The following is a 20,098-nucleotide window of genomic DNA, read 5'->3' as shown; positions in this document are numbered from 1 at the left end:
GTTGCCAGTCGGTCAGATAGCCAAGCGGGCTAGGCGGCCGGCTTCTCATTCGCTTCACTGCGAGTGGTTCAGTGGATGTGGGTTCGGTCCCTAGCTCGGTGTACAGAAAAACAAAAAGTCTAACGCAGCAGTTTAAAATTCTAGATGAATCTGCGGCTTAGACTAAAATATGCTGGTGTCTAATCGGCCTATGGTGGAGCATTACGGCAGGAGATAAGGGCTTGCGGCTCGGTGATACTCCTCCATAGATCCCTACCGGAAGGGCGTGACGCCTAAAAATACCGGGTATATATATATATATATATATATATATATATATATATATATATATATATATATATATATATATATATATATATAGTGTGTTGAAAAAATCGTGAGGGGCCTGCAGCCGCGACAGACTACGTGCCAGACTACGTGCCCCGCACGATTCAGGCTCATATCAAAACTCATTCAGGATAATGTTAAAAATAACACTTAATTTTAAAAATTTGAAAATTTAAAATTTTTAAAATTTTTAAAATTTAGGTAAAGATAGTAAAACTTAGTGTTTTAACTCTGACACATAGAGAACAGAAAATTTTAAAAAATTCAGAATGTATTTTGTCCATTATTTTATATTTTATATGTGTGTTATTAATGTTGAGTGTCAATGCTTTTATAAATAATCTCAACGACTAGTAAGATGCACTGAAGAATTGTGATATTTTATGAATATTTACATATTTTTCTTATTAGAGTGTCTTGAAAAAGGAATAAAACCATTCCGAAAGCTAGACAGCAAATCAAAAGAGTGTTTCATTAACATCCCGGCCAATTTTCTGACTGCAACCCTAATAAAATGTGTTGTTTGTTTATACATGTATATATATATATATATATATATATATATATATATATATATATATATATATATATATATATATAAACAGGAAAAAAAATTAAAACCGTTAAATTCAAAATAAATGTAATTCACTAAGATAGTGGAGAGTTCTTAGTCAACAGTTGAAGAGAAGACGTTTCGTGTATTTAATTTATACACATTATCAGTTCATCTACAAAATTATTTAAATAAGCAAACATCTAAACATATAAACAAATTTGCACATGGTTTAGCTTATAAAAGATATGCAGCAATAATATGATGGTGAAGAAGTAAAGAAAATAGCTTAATTTGTGAACCATAGAGATTAAAAAATACAATACATTCGATTAACAAAAACTCGAAATAATTCAGTTTTGTAAAAGTTAAAAAAAAGTTCAAGGAACAGACATGTTAAAAAAACTTTGGTGTAAGTAACTAAGCAAAAAACATTATATCCAATATGGATGACAAACAAAGTTCCAAAAATATCACTGATATTACTTAGTAATCATGGAAATTATAGCAGTTTATATTTAACTTTTGGTAACATTATTTAATCTGTTTTAATTAAGCAATAAGTGACAAAGAAAAATTACCGGCAAAAGGAACAATGCGTTCACTTCAAAGGTATCAAATTTAAAAAAAAATCGTAGATTTCTTCAACATCTTCAGTTTGTAAATCAGTTGAATGTGACCAAAATGATACAAAAACGATTCAAATTCTTTATCATTCTCATTTGAAAATGCTCTAAAATGAATATCAACAATAGTTTTGAAACCCCATAGGCGTAGATACATTATTTGTACGTATTTCAAACTTTTGGACATATATATATATATATATATATATATATATATATATATATATATATATCTATATATATATATATATGTATATATATATATATATATATATATATATATATATATATATATGTATATATAAATGTTTGTCTGGGGGCTCGGGAGACTGAGACCTTGGAGACCTCGGAAGGCCTGAAGAAGACATCGAAGAAGATGTCGAAAGCTCGGCGCAATCATAATCGACGCGTTTCAACCCGGAAGATTGTAGAGTTTAATATTAATTCCTGTAATAGTATTAATCTTAGCTCTAGGTTTAATTTAAATGCACGTCTTCTTTTTCTCTTGACGTATCTTGGATACCACAATGTAATTCTAGTGGACCACCTATTGTCAGTTCTTCTCTCTCTATAGAGATGCATATCAAGTAGCAAAAGATTTTAAACCTAGGGAAAGTTTTTTTAAAGATAAAAAAGAACTACCTTGAATGATGGTAAAAGCATACTAAGCAGGTGAAAAAGAATATTTGCATGAGCTACTAAATATAAAGACTGTAGAAGAGGGGAAAAATGCACATAGGGTAGTTATATGAACTGAAAGAGAAATTCATGGACCTTCTGAAGATGAAATAATAAGTATATTAAGTTTTTTAAAAAATCATAAGACACCTGGTACTAATACAATATCCGCTGAATTATTAAAACATGGAGTACCAGCACTATGGAAATAAATAGATGGCCTAATCACCCAAATATGGGACGATGAAACAATCCCTGAAAAATGGAAATTCCAACACTGCATTCACAAGAAAGGGAATAATGAAAAATGCTCCAACTATAGAGGAATTATGTTATTAAACATACAAAATGTCATATAAAAAGTTTTCTTTAGAGGGAGCAGAATGGGGGCTACAGAATCCACATGAAATTTGAGCTCGAGTTTATTAAGCACGCCGATATAGTAAAGTTTGTTAAATATCATATACTTCGTTGCCTTGGCCACTTGCTACTAATAAAAATGAAAAAAATACAAAAAATATCACCCAACGGAGGCCCGTCGAAAATGACCATGAGGCCGCCCAAGAAAGCGTTAGAAAATGTCGATAATGATCTAAGGATTCTGGACGTTCGGAATTAAAGAGAGTCGCCAATGATAGAATGGGATTGAATGCAAGTGTTAATCAGACCAAAACTTTCAGATGATTGTAACGTTAGAGGAAGAAGAAGAAGGTAAGTAGCAAAATGAAGCTGAAATATCGAAGAAGACCACAAGAATTAGGTGGTTAAATATTTTAATTCAATTTAAAGAAACAAACGTTCATATGCCATTTATTAATCTGATTCAACAAAGATATCCACATAGTTCTCCCCAAAGCTAATTACTTGCTAACCAATAGAAAATATCATAGCAAAATAAAATAAAGTTGGGACACGTGACAAGACAATCTGAAATAAAACAGCCACGCAAAGTAATAAAGTGAAGACCAAGCCAAACGAAAACAGACAGAGGTAGGCAACAAAAAGAAGATGGGTAGGTAGGAAGCAATTCCTGTTAAAGCGAAGCTTCTATACTCGTGTTGTATATATTTGTACGAGTATACTTTTTCTTTATAGTAAAATGTTAAGGAGGACGTAATGGAACTAGCGCCACAAGATGGCATCGTCACGGGTAGCGTCATAAAATAGCGGTTCTTCACATCGATTCACTATTCTCGATAATTCGTTTCTAGCCAGCATATATTTATTTTAAGTGGATTTAAATTTAAAAAATTATTAACAAAATACAGACATTAAATGAGAAATAAAAAAATTAAAGAATTTGTCAGTAAAATGTATAATTCACAACGAGTGTATAAATTTAAAAGTTATAAATGTCATACGATTAATAACAATATGGTTTAAATTTTTAATACACTTCTCATTTTAAAATATTTTCATATAAATACAAGTAATAGTTTTAAATATATTATTTAGTTTATATAATAATTAAATTTACTATCAAATGATATTTATTTATATATTATTATAATATAATATTTTGCTTGAATTTGACTAATCTGTCAAAAGTAAACAACATATGCTTTGTTAATACGTCAACAGGTGGCTTTAGGAGCAAACTTAATATTTCATTGAATTATTTGAGTATAATATTATTTGTTTAAAATATATATAATAAATAAATAATAAAATTACTTTATTCAATTGTTCAAATATTATTTAAATTTTAAAAATACAAAAAACATAGTATTACACTTCGCGGTAGTCTACTGTGACGCCTACGGTAACATCTATTTTCTTTCATCTATTTAATTACTGGAACATTGTTCATACATTCCACAATGGCACAAATCGCTATAGTTTGTTTTAAACGTTTCTTAGGAACAATTCTTACCGGACTACAGCCAAAATTTTAAGTAGAAATATCACAACTGAATTTTGTTTTAAATGTTTTATTTGCTTGATGATAATAACTCTTTCCCAATATGTAGTAGAATCTTATTCTAAATCATTATTGATAGGAAGGTATGTAGCCCCTTATGTATCGTGCTTTAAAACAGTAAACAAGGAATATTTTTATTTCAGGAAGACTTTGTCGAACTTGTAAAAGCTCTTAGTGACGTTCTTCAACCCAAGGGTTACTTGCTCAGTATAGCCACTGCAGGCGCCGTTGAAAAAATTGACCTTGGATATGATGTCCCAGTTATAAATGAGTAAGTAATGTATATATTAAATGCAAAACAAATACCGTTGCACGTCATACTTCACTTGTAACCATATCTTATTTATTTTTATCAGCAGGCCATACCCATTAACTTTCATTGAAATATAAATCAGAGCTATTAGGCTATTATTAATGTATCCTTAAATATGTAAAAACCGTGGAGTGCTACCATTTATAGGGTTGCGTTTTTGAGAAAGGGGTAAATTTGTCCCTATGTACTTGGGTGCATTTGGGTGAATTCTATGCAGTTTTCGTACATATACACCCAAAGAAAAATTGTTTAAAATTAAACTTCCTATAGAAATGTCACCGTTTAAAGTAAAAAATAATTTTTTTTACAAAAATATATTCAAAAACGAAGCAAAAAAAGTTTAAATTGTTTTCACGGGGGTATAGGTATAGAAAAAAACATGGTATATAAAAAAACTGTTATATGTCCTCTTCAAAATGACGTTTGGAAAAAATATTTAGGATTACAGTATCCCAGGTACCGTTTTTCAAGCTTCGCCACCCACACCATTTTTTTCTACTCAATTTTAGGTATATGCGGTGGAATATTTAATTGAACGAAAAATCAATTACCTGTTAAATAGTGTATATTCGATGGTTCTAGAACTAATTTTAAGCAAAATACAATTCATTAAAGTTATATACTTTTAATGATTTTTGCTAATTTTTACAGCTGTTTTTTAAATTGCTTATTATAAATTTTTTATTGTACATTTAGGTATATGCATTACCAAATAAAAAAGAAATAGTATACTTATAAAATAATTTAGCATTAACGGTAACCAAGATATGGTTTGTCAAATTTTGATACAACTATTTGTATATACCTAAATATACAAGAAAAGAATACTCCAGTCGCAGTCGTCAGAGACGAAAATGCCACTGATCCTAAAAAATATGCAAAACAGTTTACTTAACCCCGAGCTTCTCCCTAAAACCGCCCCTCGTAGTGAGTGGAGGACGGAAAACATCGATTTATCAAGAATCTGTACATCGTAGAAAAAAATTTTAAACAAAAGATGTAGCTGAGATAACGTTGAACAAAAATATATATTAGCACTTTTTCAGTAGAATGAACTGTTCTCTCAGAAACAACGATTGAAGCAACCGGCGATTTTAAATATGTTACGCGTGCGACATCAATTTTTTAAATAAAATTTGTATCAACTCGACGGTGCAAATTCAATAACTTTTAATCAGAGTATCGTATCGTCAAAAATTAAAATGGGTTTTAAAAATGAAGAGTGCAGCTTTCCTACACAATTTTTGTGTTTTGCCGTAAATATCAAAAATCGTTAAAAATAGAAAACTTTGAAAAACCGTGTCTGGCTTATAATTATTCCTAGAATCTTATACAGTAAATAATTTTAAAGGTAATTATATTTTCTTTCTATTTAATATACTATTGCATATACTTTAAACTGCGTAGAAAAAAGTTATAGAACAATTTTTGCCAAAAAATAGTAAAAATGGCCCAAAAATTGTGTGAGTAGCAAATTTTGAAAAGTCGTATCTGGGATACTGTGCATCCCAAAGATTTCTAGCAAATATCATTTTAAATAGGAAAGACAGACATTTTTTCTGTAAAGCAATGTCTACACCTATACCTCCGTGGAAAAATTTATAAAGCAAGAAAGAAAAATCGCGTGTGTTCTTGTTTTTTTTTGCTTCGTTTTTTGAATATATTTTTATCAAAAAAAATTATTTACCGTATATTGATAATAATAATATATTATAATACGTATTTTGAGAACGATTTCCGAAGTGGAAATTGAAACGTCAATAAAATTAATTTAACCTTTAATTGTGGCTTATTCCCATTTAAATAGTAATTACTTTAACATGCCACAAGAAAATAGCTTCAGAACAGCAAAATGCAGCTTGTTCGTATAATTTTTAGAGGTTCACTGGCGTTTTTGTCTCTGACGACTGGAGTAATATTTCCACAATCATTTTAAAATTATGATTTTAATGAGTTTTATTATTTCTGTTGGCAACTCATCTGGACCTTTCTTCATTTTATTGATCGTGTACTTGACTTCTTCTCTTGGTATTTCTGATCCTGTTTTACTATCCATAGATTTGTTGCTTGCATCATCTGATTGATCAGTAAATCATTGTCCTATATACTAGGTCCAAACTCTTTAATTTTTCTTCAGTCTCCTATGTGTCTTACCTGCACTATCTCTTTGATCGTTAAAATGTTGCCTCATATGATAGGTTCAGATACTTGATTTTCCTTTAGGCTTTAATGTTTCTTCTTTCCTCCATGAATGTATTGTAGTTTTTATCTTATCTTTTTGATAATTGTTTGCTTTTTGTGTAAATTTAAGCTTCCTCTTATTTGATTTGTAGCTGTTAAAATTCTTTGTATTTTCTCATGTACGATTTTTCCTTAGCAAGGGTTCGTTAAGCGATGTTATTGACGTTACAAATTTTTAAACGATGCCCCATATATTTGTTATTAAATGTTAGTTCTTGTTAATAATATCATAACTAAAGGTTTCAATTGATAATATACTATTTCTATGGGTATATCTCTCATTTATTGATAGATAGTCTATTTGGTTTCTGAGTATGTAATGTTTTGTGAAACCTGACTAATGAACCTGAATTTTTAGTTATTCTATAACATTATTTAATATTTTCTTAAGAACAGTCTCTTTTGTCGTTTTGTAGGTTGGTGGATATGCTTAATGTTATGGTTTTTGATTTTCATGGAGCATTTGAGAATTTTGTAGGACATGTTTCACCATTGTTCCCAGCTCAAATTGATTACGAATATGAAGCTAATAGTACGTACAATGTAGTAAGTAATAAAATTTTGTAATTTTTATAAAATAAAATAAACAGTATTTTGATGTCAGGTATGTTTTGGTATATTCAGTGAGAAAACAAATATCTAATCTGTAGTTTTAATGCTAGAAACGTTTTAAAAAAAATAAAATTAAAGCTTTCTTTAAACACTTTCAAAAAGTTTTGATGAGTTTTCCCCAAAAAGTGCTTCATTTTTTGGTTATTTAACGTTGAAATATTTGATTTGGAATTTGGCACATAAGAACCAGCATTTCATGAGCTACAAGTTGCTTCTACTGGGTCTACAGACTTAATAGGTACACAATTTTTTATTTTTTATAAGCTACATTTTTACTAAGAATTTTTTTTCGATAAATACATACTTCTTGAGTTAATTGTGAAAAACCGTCTAAAAATGTGCTTTTTATTTTGATTTTTTTCACATTTTCACTCACAAATAACTCAAAAAGTATTCAATTAGTAAAACCCCCGAGAATTTTCACCCACCTAGTAAAAGCAACTGTGCTTGAGTACATAAGTGAAGTAGAGGGTAACAGGAAACTAAATCCAAATTTTCAAGCAAATCCTGTGACGAGCAAAATTACACTCCAGAACGGTCATTTACTGGAGTATACCGTTTTCTCTTATAAATATTGTTGACATCCTGAGCTCGTTATGCCGTCGTCATACAAACAATCACACAATCAACAATTTTTGGACAAACCCAGTTTTGAGTCACATGTGTGTTCCAATGGAGCAATGAGATCCACATGTCCAAAGATCAAACCGGTCACACTTCGTAATGGAGTGGTACCTATCGGACCTATCTGACCTCCCCCCAAGCTATCACCAATTACCTCTCTCCATCACAGAACATAACGAATGGGGAGTAACTGAAAGTTACTTTGAATGCCCTGGGTAAAGGGCCATCCTCTGTTTTATTATTTAAGTGGTTAAGCGACCTGATTTTAGGGGTAGCTAGAAGAGATTTTCTCTCTATGAATGACTAAGTTAATTTTTACATGATTTGTGTCCCAAAATGTGTCTTCCGGACAGCGAGTCCGCTCGAAACTCCGTGCCCCGAAAAAATCATACTGAAAATTAAAGCAAAACTAGATTTAAAATTTGACGTGCTTCAACGTTTTTTGCTCAAACATTCTGATGTTTCTAATACAAACACCGATACTGTGCTAAGGTTGATACTAAGTTTATAGATAGACCAAACAAAAATATTTATTATTGAAAATGGATACACATCAATTTAATATTTTCCTTTTATATAATTGAAAATTATTTATTATCATCGAAAATGGTGTATTCGCATGCAAAAAAGAGCCTCCTGAATACCCATACCACTTCGGAAACCAAACTGCTCGTCACCAGTTATCTCCCAACAAAGTTTGTAGATGCGACAAAGCAATATTTTCATAAAAAATTTGAGCGTGTAACTCATTTAACTGATAAATTGATAGACGCTGCACTGTCAGGCATTCCTTTTCTTGGGAATAGTTATAAATATTGATTCTAACCAGTTGTCTGGTAATTTACTGCTACTGTATATCTTGTCAAAGAAGGAAGTGATAATCGCAATACTCTCATTATCTAATAGTTGTAACAATTATGCAGCAATTCTGTAACAAATCGTCAGGACCAGAAGCCTTCCTTTGTTTCGCTTGGTCAATGGCCTTCTAAACTTCTAAGATTAGAATCGGTGGCCAGTATCTCGGTTAGATGTTATTTCTTGATAGATTCTTTGGTCTTCTTAAAATAATTCTATTATGTAATTTTTCCATTCGGTACAGCACTGTTTAATATCATTTAAAATTCTACCACCAGAGTCTTGTAATCTATTTTGCCTGTAAATTTTGCTTTTGCCTGTTAACTCTTTTAGTTTTTTATGCAAATGGAAGCTGTCGTGTCGTTTCTCAATAAACAGGATTCTTGTAGCCATCGCTTTTTAGCTACTTTTATTTGTTTTCAGATTTCTCTATGAAATTCATTAGTATTTTTTTCTATTTATGGATTTGTACTGCCTTCGATATGGTGTTACCGGTGTATTCTGAAAATATCATGGATGGTTCCCAAAAAAAACGCATAAGTTGTCAAACAACTAGGAAAACAATGCGTTTTAAAAACAAGTTTTAAATTCTATAAAAATCAGTAAGTTTGAATACTTGGGCACATCATTGGAGGTGAAAAATACGAACTATTAAGAAATATAATGTAGGGAAAAATCAAAGGCAAAAGAAGCGTAGGAAGACATAAAATCTCGTGGCTACGCAATCTCCGTGAATGGTTTGAATTCAGTTCAATTGAACTACTCAGGCGCATAACCAACAAAATTATAATTGTCAGAATTATTTCCAATTTCCGAGAGGAGCGGAACTTGAAGAAGAAGACTGCCTCCGAACGTTCATTAGATCTAAGATGACTTATTTCTTCTAGTCATTTTTCACTGTTCGTGGTCTTATAAGATTTTCTCCAATTGCAGTGATTATTGTTGTTTTCATTTGTTCCCAGCAATCATCTATGTTATTGGTATCTTCTAGTCTACTTTTGGGGAACTTGTTGGTAATTTCTTGAAAAACCTTATTTAGAGTGCATGGGTCTTGGAGTGCATCTTGTAATATTTTGGAAGTTTTCTGATTTTTATAGGCTTTCTTTAGCCTGACTGTGATTGTAAAGTATGGTCTGATAGAATATCGGCATCTGGGTAAGTCTTGACCGATTTAACGGAGTTTTTAAATCATTCATTGACTGTTTTATAATCAATTTGTTTTTTACAATATTGTCTCCTCGATCACTCGGAGACTTTTTAGGAGGTTATTAAGTTTTCTTGTTTCATATAACGTTATATCCTCAGAAACCTTTAATATAGTGGTTTTCCGTTGCCGTTCCTATTTCTCCATGCCGTTGGCCTTTTATCGGCTCATTCGCCTTTTGGGACAATTTTTTTCCATATATATATATATATATATATATATATATATATATATATATATATATATATATATATACCATACGATGAAAAGTAATAACACTTTGTCGTTACCTGTAATGTATCTATAAATTAGAATACCAGCACATACCACACATAGTACATATTTTTTGTACCTATAGCACGTTGTATTTATCTATAGTCCGCATATGCTACATACGTATATTAATATGGTAATTTGGTAGGATGCAGGAATCCAACATTGGATATTGAGTGGTGCAGATCCCGCAAAAATAAACCTCGGTATTGTCACCTATGGAAGAACATTTACCTTAGCTGATAAAACCAATACTTCTCTTTATGCAGATGTCATCGGTGGTGGTAATAAAGGGCCATATACTGGACAATCTGGATATTTAGGATATAATGAAGTAAGTATTAACTGTTAAATATATATAAATAGTGAAATTTTAATAATTTAAAATGTTTGGTAATATTTAAAATCGATTCGCTAAAAATGAAAAGTATTAAATAGAAAAATTATATTTGTTTATTGATAATGACCAAGTTATTCACTATAGCAACTTTAAACTTATTTAATATATACTATAAACATCGTTTAAAATCCTGGAAGATGAAATGTAGAAACATGGATAGATATCATAACTATAAGACTATAAATGCTATAGATATTAAAATTGCAACACGATAAATGATTCAACTATGTTATGATATAACAATAACAAAGCAAGTGTGGGACCTTATATACGACTTTTTATTAACACCGTAAAACAGACAAATTTATAATGTAAATGGCACAAATATATCAGACAGTATCACGTCATGATTATATAATTCAACAATCGATGAAGCAATTTCTAGTATACGTAGAGTAATATAGCAATTAACTTTTCATTAAGTAGCCATATTTCATAGCAATGAAATATGGCTACTTAATGAAAAAGCAGTTTAAAAAATTAAAGAAACGGATTTTTGGAGAATATATAGACTACATATTTTTTCCTATGTTGAACATTTTTTTTAGAAAAACTTACAAAACGTGTAAACTTTTTTTTTAAACAAATTAAATTTTCAATAATTTTTTTATGAGTAATAAAAATGAACTTCAAAACAATATAATTTTATATTATTAGATTTAATTTATAGAATTCACTTAAAAATTATATATTTTTTTATACAAAAAGTAGTTTTTTCAATTTTCGATTAATTCGCAAAGCAATATTATTAATCTTGAAGAAGAAAATACTGATACTGCTATTAACTTTTGTTCAATTTTTAAAATGCGAAAAATTATGTCATGTTTTTCGCTGTATTAATTACTATTATTCTTCACCTCAATTTTAAAATCATTACCCTATTCCAACCCTTAGTAATGATTCCTACCCCACTTCAAACCCACTTCTTTAGAAATAGGTTTTAAAATAGCAAACAAAGAAGACTCTCTCTCGACTGTTCATTGTCGGTAGCAACAGACGTAATCTCTCTCCATGGTATATTAAACGACAAAGGTAACATATTGCGCACACAGCATGACCGTCGGCCAGGGAGTGACGTCACCCGCAGCGTAATCAGTTAGAAACTAGCATCCGTAGAGTGGAGTTATCAGTTTCGAAGTTTCTCACATATCTCACAGATATATTTTTAATTTTTACGATATGCATTGTGCGGTTTTTGGCTGTTCCTTTAATAACAAGAGCAAGCGAAATCGTTGCCCTGACACGAGGCTTTTTCGTTTCCCTAAAGAGGAAAATCTAATTAAACAATGTGTGCATGCCACCGGTAGGAAAGATAAATTTAACCCAAATACGGCTTATATTTGTTCAAAACATTTTACAGAGACTGACTTTCTGTAAATCTTAAACATCAACTGCTGAATTATCGGCCGAAAAATTATCGGGGTTTGAAAAAAGATATTGTTCCCAACAAGAAATCGCCTATGATGAAACCTGAGGTCTGGTGGAGTAGAAGCGCAAAATAAATTTTGCAGAGAGTGTCTGATATGATTTCAACAATGCGAGTTAAAGGCAAGAAATCATTGCTTTCGTTCCAAAAAGGTAACACAATATATCAAAGTAAAAACACATTTATAACATTTTCCAAAACGTTGTAGGTATTCTTATATCAAATAAGGCTTTGCAGTTGCTGCTCGAAGATGTAGGCAAACGATACAATATAAACTACCTTTTGACGAGGCGCTTAAACCAAGATCCCTTGGAGAATTTTTTTTAGGGTCATAAGAGCGAAAGGTGGTTTAAACGATCATCCAACTTCTTTAAATTTTAAATACCGACTGCGTTTTTATTTAATGGAAAAAAAACGAAGGTGCCTTTTTAAATTAATGTAATGTAGAAGACGATGGTACTCCTACATTAACTATTAGCGGTAGTATGGTAGAAAAGCTTGCTTAAAAAAACAATCATTGACACCAATCCTACGGATGGAGATGACATAGTCCTCTGTAAAGAACTCGATGAATTAGGATATGATGGACTAGGACATTAAGGAGAATTTATTTGTAGCAAGCTTAAACGCAAGTTACCAAATTTAACTAACCAAAGATCGACGTAGTCATTTGACAGAAGGTGGACTATATAAATCTTCTAACGAATTTATGGCTCATTTGGAAAAAGTGGAGATACCATATTTATTGGCAAGCAATATATTTCAAGTCTGTAGTCCGCAATATGTCAAGTCTGTGTTAATATTGATTGCCGTCAAGATGCTAAGAAAACATTTTTTCGGTCGCGTGTGTACTTCCGTATAAAAGATTTTAATAAAAAAATTGTTTTAGCCACGTACTAATACAAGTAAATACAAAAAACTATCGCATAATGTATATAATTTTATATTTTTAAACGTAAATTGTTTAAAAACTGTTTTATATATTATAGTTATTTAGCAAGAATTAACGCGATCGTAATATTTATTTTGAAAATTGGCATCGTACTTCTGTAAGTGACTGTTGTTTTATTTAAATTTAAGTATATATTTACCAATTATGTATAATATAAAAAATTTTTTCCTTCTCAAAAGTTTATGAAAAGTGCAAGTATGTAGGTACCTAACTCAGTAGCTATTTGTTTGTACTAATACCTTATTAGTTCTAAGTCGTATAAAAATTAAATATATTTGACTAAGAAAACATTATAAACATTTGTTTTTATTTGAAATGTATGAAGAAAGTAAAATAATATGCAAAATATCCTTATTTAGGGTGGCTAAGTTAAGAGTGCTTATGTATACAATGTGAATACTACGCTGCGAGTGACGTAGCTGCGCAAGGTTAACGCGAATTTGCACTTCGGAATAGATGGCCCTGATCTCTCTCGACTGTTGACTGCCACTAGTAACAGACATTCTCTCTCTCTATCTCTATCTTTGTTTCTCTCTCTCTCTTTGATAGTTACGCGAAAAATACTGCGAATCATATTTTGAATTGTATAGACAACCGACGCAACTGTGCTCTATCTCTTAATTTTAGTGTCCATACCGCGAGACACGTGTGTAGAAACCGGTAAAGACAGCGCCCCGCGTACGAGAAACTACCGCGAGTGTAAGCCTATAAATACCGCGAGTGTGTATAACAGCAATATTGGTAAGACTGTTTATAAACTTGATTTGGCTATTATCTGTATAACCCTTGACTTCCTCTCCTAATTATTTTGAACCAGCCCTATTTAATACAGTTCTCATACTCGGAATTTTTATTAATAATTTCACATATGTACACCCCTTTTTGTACAACTTTAATAAAATTGATTTAGAATTATATGATAAAAGTTTGGGGAGTAATTTTCAACTTAAAGATGAAGATTTTGATGAAGTAATAGAAGATCCCTCCAGTCCGCAGCGCAAGAAAGAACGTCTTTATAGACGAATATTCGTTCAAAAATTAAAAAAAAAGATATTTTCTGTATAAAATAAATAATAATTTTTAATTAAATTTTATAAATTAAATCTAATATCATAAAATTATATTTTTCAGAAGTTCCCTTTTATTAACAATGAAAACATTTATAAAAAACAATTTAATTTATTAAAAAAAAAGATACTTTGTATATGAAATAATTAATAATTTTTAATTCAATTCTATAAAGTAAATCTAATAACATTAAATTATATTGTTGTGAAGTCCACTTTTATTAATGTGTTATAAAAAAATGAAAACAAATTTAATTTGTTTAAACAAAGATTGTTTAAATAATTATACAGCTTTCAAATGAGAATATTTATTTTTAAAGCGTTAAAAGGTACACGTTTTATCTATACAGTGTTACCCACAAGTTTTTCTAAAACAAGTCTACAGCATAGGAAAAATACGTGTACCTATATTTTGTTATAAATTAATTAGTTTGCAAAAACTAGAACATCTTTGGGATATGGAAATGCTTTATTTAGGTTCTCTATTCGAGTTACATGAGATTTAAAAAAATGAAGAAAATGGCTCCCTTGGAAGCCGAGAAAATACATTTTTTTACATTTACAGATTTTGAACTTTGAAATTCAATTTTTTTCAATATAGTGTTTTTGGTATTTTTCACGCCCAATACCAATCGTTTTTATTATCATAATATATGTTATGAATATCTTAAAAATATGAAAACTGTTATCGAGAAAGACCTTCAAAAGAAAAAAGAAATGGTTCAAAGATTACCCATCCTATTGTTTATAACTTCGTCGCAAACCCCGGTCAACTTTGACTGGTAGTATCTCATTAACCACTACTCGTAATTCAACTTTAAATTTAAAAGAAAATAGTTACCGAGATATTCTATTTGTTTTTTTTTATTTACAAAAAATAGTCGCTTTAACCAACTATGTCAATTGCGATATTAGTTATTACATTATATAAAATTATATAAAGATGTATTTTTAAGAAAGCTAATATTATATTTTTAGTATTTAAATGTTCACCTAATACTGGTTTGAAATCACTGGAAATATTGTTTTTTTGTCTGTTCACTGTATATTTATCTCATTTTGTTAGGAGGTGTTTAACAGAAACGTTGACTAGACAATATTCACAAACTAGAATGTCTTCCTTAGTCATTAGGTACTTATGCGTAATATTGGTATGACCTAATCGCAGTTAAGAAATTTTGACTTGGTGAGATTTTTTTAGGTTTACTAGGCGCCACTGTTTCACTGTCGATTTAATTTCTTTTAATTTAGATTCCTATACGTTCCACTTACTTTGCTACGCACTGATTACTTTTTCTTTGACGATCTGTTTAATATCACTGGAGATAGTCTTTGAAACTATCTCCAGTGATATTATAAAATATAGCATTATCGTTTTTGGTAGCTTTTCTTGCTTGGAGGTCTGCTTTTTTATTACCTTGTATTCTAATATGAGATGTAACCCACATAAATTTGACTTCGAGACCAGATTCTTGTAAGCCAGCAAATTCTTTACTGACAAATTAGGCTATAGGGTTCTTAGTGTATAGTTGACCAATTGTTGTCAACGGGTTTAGAGAATTTGTGATAATGACGGAGGAAGAATGGTTTGTACTTTTGATATGAATAAGGGCTTGTAATATTGCATATACTTCTGTATACAGATTGTGAAATCTGAAGAGGAAAGTTGAGTGACAAATGCTGCTCCTACGCCAACTGCAGATTTGGAGGCATCTGTATAAATGCAAAACTTTTTCCCGCATAAAAATGACTGTCGGATTACATTGGGTGATCTCTCTGGTATTTAATGTTGGAGTAATGTGGTATTGATTTCGGGAATTATGATAACTCAGGGAGGGGAAGTTTTTACATTTGAAGGAAAGAGGTCAGGAATTTGGAGTTGCAGATCTTTTAATTCTATTTGTTTATAAACCAAAACATTGTTTATAATTTTAAAACATTCCTAAGGCCGCCTAAAGAACCCGATTTCCATTTTATAAAGTATGTTAGATAGGTGTAGTACTTTTTTATAAGTAAAATTGGTAAACTTCTGTGGTCTAGTTTTTATTGTGCAAGATTTTGAAGAATGTATTTTTTTTAATTTAGATTGCAAAATTGTTACGCAAAATCTATTAAATTGATTTTAATGAAATTTGGTGAACTTTTTATTATATTATACAGATTTTCTAGGCAAGTTATGAAGGTCCTAAGTTCAATATAAGTGGTTCAAAAACGTTAAATAAGAAAAGGCCTTTCCCCTTTTTTGTATTTATTGCTATTTTGCAGCAAGAGTAATAACTCAAAACATTTTTAACCAGTTTTATTTTATAGAAAATTCAAGTATTGCCATTTTATTTCATTTCGACGATAAGCAAGGAAAGTAGAAAAAAACGATGTTTTTAGTAATTTTTAAAGATTTAATTTTTTTTATATAAATATTACCGACCTATTTGAGAGGGAAGATAAGTCAATTAATATTACTGAAGTTAACACATCACTTTTTCTGCAAAAATCAGAATGCCACCTCTCATATCCACCTTAAAACAGATCTGCCCTAGCCTGTAAAACTTGTTTTAAAATCTAGTTAATATCAAAGGTCAATAAAGTTCTTAAAATTATACTACAAGGATTGATATTAATGCACATTTCACTATAGGATGCAATTCATGTACAAATATTCTTAGACATATTAAGTTACCACTAAATATTAAGTACACGAATTATTAGGTAGGTACCACTAATTATTAGTGGAACGCATAGCGGAACTTAAATGGAACTGGGCAGGCCATGTAGCGCGAATGCACGACTCACTATGGACGAGCAAAATTACAAATTTTGCTCGTCCAAGAGCTCAAGAGGCCAAGAGCAGACACACTTAGTAGAGGAAGACCACATACACGTTGGGCTGACGACATCAGGCGTATCACCAAAAATTGGCAACAAAGAGTACAAAATCGTAAAGAATGGAGGAGTTTAAGAAAGATTTATGTCCAGCAGTGGACGTGATCAATTAAGGCTGGATGATGATGATGCTGATGATGATGACTAATTGTTAAGTAGTATTGAGGTTAAATTGAAGTTAAATTAATAAAAATATCGAGAAAGAAATGAAAGGCAGAATTTACAAAACAGCCATCAGACCAATAATGATATACACGGCAGAAACAGAACCTGACACAGAGAAAACAAAAAGAATGTTAGACAACAGTGATGAACACTCTAGAAAAATTGATGGCAAGACATTATAGGACAGAGCTAGAAGTACAGATATACGAGTAGACGCAAGGTGGAGAACATCAAGGAATGGTTGAGAAATAAAAGAGTAGAATGGAAAGATCATATAAGCCGAATAACAACAAATAGAGTAGTAAAGATGGCGTGAGACGGTCCCCAATGAGTATGAAGACCACGAAAACGATGGAACGACAACTTACTGGAGGTACATTGAAAAACAGACAGTCATGTCTACATAAAAAGAAGAAGAAGAAAATATTAAGGTACCAAATTAAACAATTAATTATCAAAATTATCAAAACCGAAAAATAAATTTAAAATTATTTTCAGTCATCAAACGGTTCCTAGAAGGCACAAATCGAAAATAAATATTAAAGTACATCAATATAATAAATTGGCTAAGTGTATTGTATGAACACGTTGTATTTATAATTCTGGAATACTTGAAAATAAACGTTTATTTCTCGTTCTTGACATGTCATGTGAATTAATGTACGTTTTCGAGCAATTATTTTAGAGCCTAGGTCTAGTATTATCTCTAAGGCTACAGTGGGCACTTATATCATTCACATGCAAGCGAGGCTGTACATTTTTGCAACTGTACTGTTGTCTAATGTTGCGTTCTTTTGTTTCACCAAACCAGCACAGAGAGTACATGACCAGAGAGTACTTCTTGCATGAGAAGTGATGTTGACTATTGAATTGTTGTAATACCAGACAATTGAAATTTCCTTTCATTTAATCTTATACCTCATTTTTCTTTCATTTTTGTATTTATTTAAAGGGCACTTTTTATTTTTTCTTGTTTTTCAGATATGCGAATTTCATTTAAATTCTACGTATGTCTGGGATGATCAGCAGAAAGTACCTCACAGATATTGGGACGATCAATGGGTTGGATTTGAAGACGAAAGATCAATAACAGAAAAAGTAAACTACGCTCGGGACAATGAATTGGGAGGAATGATGGTGTGGTCATTAGATTACGACGATTTCAGAGGAACTTGTGGAGAAAAATATATTTTATTAAAGACTATAAACAAAATTCATGATCCACAGTTTTGAATTTGTAAATTTTAGTTATGTGTAGTAGGTTATTCTAGAAAATTGTCATAGATACTTGTGTAAATGATCCATTTAATAACATAAAAAACAAAATAACAATAATAATAACAATAATTATCCTGTAGACTACTAGTATCATTCCGAAGGCCCCCTTAAAGAACATCAAACAGTTAGGTCTTAATACACATCTTTACAAGATTATGTAAAACCATTAGAGGCAATAAAAGCTGTATAGCTTAAATCTGAATAGCAATAACAATATCAAGAACAATCTAAGTTTTAAATGCATCTAAATAATTGGCAAATATAGAGATCCTAAGATAGAAATAAGGAGACAATCAAGAATGAGTGTGCGTAGTGCCAAGACAATACCTATTATCTTCTCAACGGTGGTGTCACTCTGAAGAGCTTCCAAGAGAATATCAAACAACTGGGTCTTAGTAAACGGAATTATATGATAAAATTGAAATAGTCTGTCCAGAGCCCAATCCTTTGGTGCCATAAGTATTTGGGATAAGTGAATTTTTTTGAGTATTTGAGACTCGCATGGCTTACATCTAGTTCTTCTTCTTACGATGCCTATCCGTTCCGGATGTTGGCGATCAACATGGCTATCCTAACTTTGCTTGCTGCTATTCTGAATAGTCCGGTTGTCGATGTATTAAACCACTTTCTCAGGTTTTAAAGCCACGATATTCTTCTTCTCCCTGGTCCTCTCTTTCCAAATACCTTGCCCTGAAGAATGAGTTGCAACAAGCCGTATCTCTGTTCATTCCTCATAACATGGCCAAGATATTCTAGTTTGCGCTCTTTGATGGTGTTAATAATCTCGCATTCCTTGCCTATTCTACGTAGGACCTCAACATTAGTCACACGATCCACCCATGAAATTCTTAAAATACGTCTGTAACACCACATCTCGAATGCCTCGAGTTTTCTTAAAGAAGCTTCGGAAAGTGTCCAGGCCTCTACTCCGTATAATAACGTAGTCTATATACTATATACTATACATCTAGTAATAAACCAAAAACATTAACCTGGGGGAAGAGACTTATGGATACAGGTTAGTAATTGGCCTTATAGAGGAAGTAATATCGATTAAACGGAGTGAAGAAGGAATGTGCACACATATTCTATTAAACACAGAGAAAATGCGCATATTGAGCTTATAATGAGTTTAGCCAGAACTATCACACATATGGAGCGTCAAATGAATGGTTGTAATCAATTGTAATCAGGCTTTAAACTGATGATCAGGAATTTTCGACAAAGACTTTTCTGAAACATATAGAAAAATATTCATTCTCCACTGCAAAAGATCAATGCCGATTTAGATCTTCAGGGACTGCTTCGAAAAACGATGCAGAAATGCTTAAAAGACGTGATTAGAAGATATAACAACAATACCATATATAAAAGGTTTATCAAAAAAACTAAAACGGAAAGAAAATAAATACATCACAATATTTAAAACAACTAACACCCTGAGATCTATTTTTTATAAAACCAACCCCAACAACCGATAGGAGAAATCAAAAAAATTGCATTTATCAAATACCTTGTGAATGCAACAATGTTTATGTGGGGGAAACTTCAAGACCACTAAGTGTTAGGATAACTGAACATGAATCACAAATTAAAAAAGAGACTTTGACAGATCCTAGGTATGCAAACAATCCTGGGATAATGAGCATAGAGTGCAATAAAAAAATGCATTAGTAAAAAACGGACAACAAATAGAGGAAAAT

General features: G+C 31.1%; 1 protein-coding gene across 1 annotated transcript in view; it reads left to right on the top strand.

Moving 5' to 3' along the window:
* LOC140452708 (chitotriosidase-1-like) overlaps positions 1–18,474 on the top strand; it is a 31,961-nt gene extending 13,487 nt beyond the window's left edge. The window contains exons 4-7 of the mRNA XM_072547029.1: positions 4,249–4,376; positions 7,076–7,205; positions 10,376–10,561; positions 18,099–18,474. Coding sequence (XP_072403130.1) covers positions 4,249–4,376; positions 7,076–7,205; positions 10,376–10,561; positions 18,099–18,350 — 696 coding nt within the window. The 3' untranslated portion in view covers positions 18,351–18,474. The remainder of the gene's footprint in view (positions 1–4,248; positions 4,377–7,075; positions 7,206–10,375; positions 10,562–18,098) is intronic.
* The last annotated feature ends 1,624 nt before the right edge of the window (positions 18,475–20,098 follow it).

This window comes from Diabrotica undecimpunctata, chromosome 1, assembly GCF_040954645.1.
Source record: "Diabrotica undecimpunctata isolate CICGRU chromosome 1, icDiaUnde3, whole genome shotgun sequence".
In the NCBI taxonomy this organism is placed as follows: Eukaryota; Metazoa; Arthropoda; class Insecta; order Coleoptera; family Chrysomelidae; genus Diabrotica; species Diabrotica undecimpunctata.
Note: the sequence above shows the minus strand (reverse complement) of the source record. Positions and strands in the feature narration are given on the sequence as shown.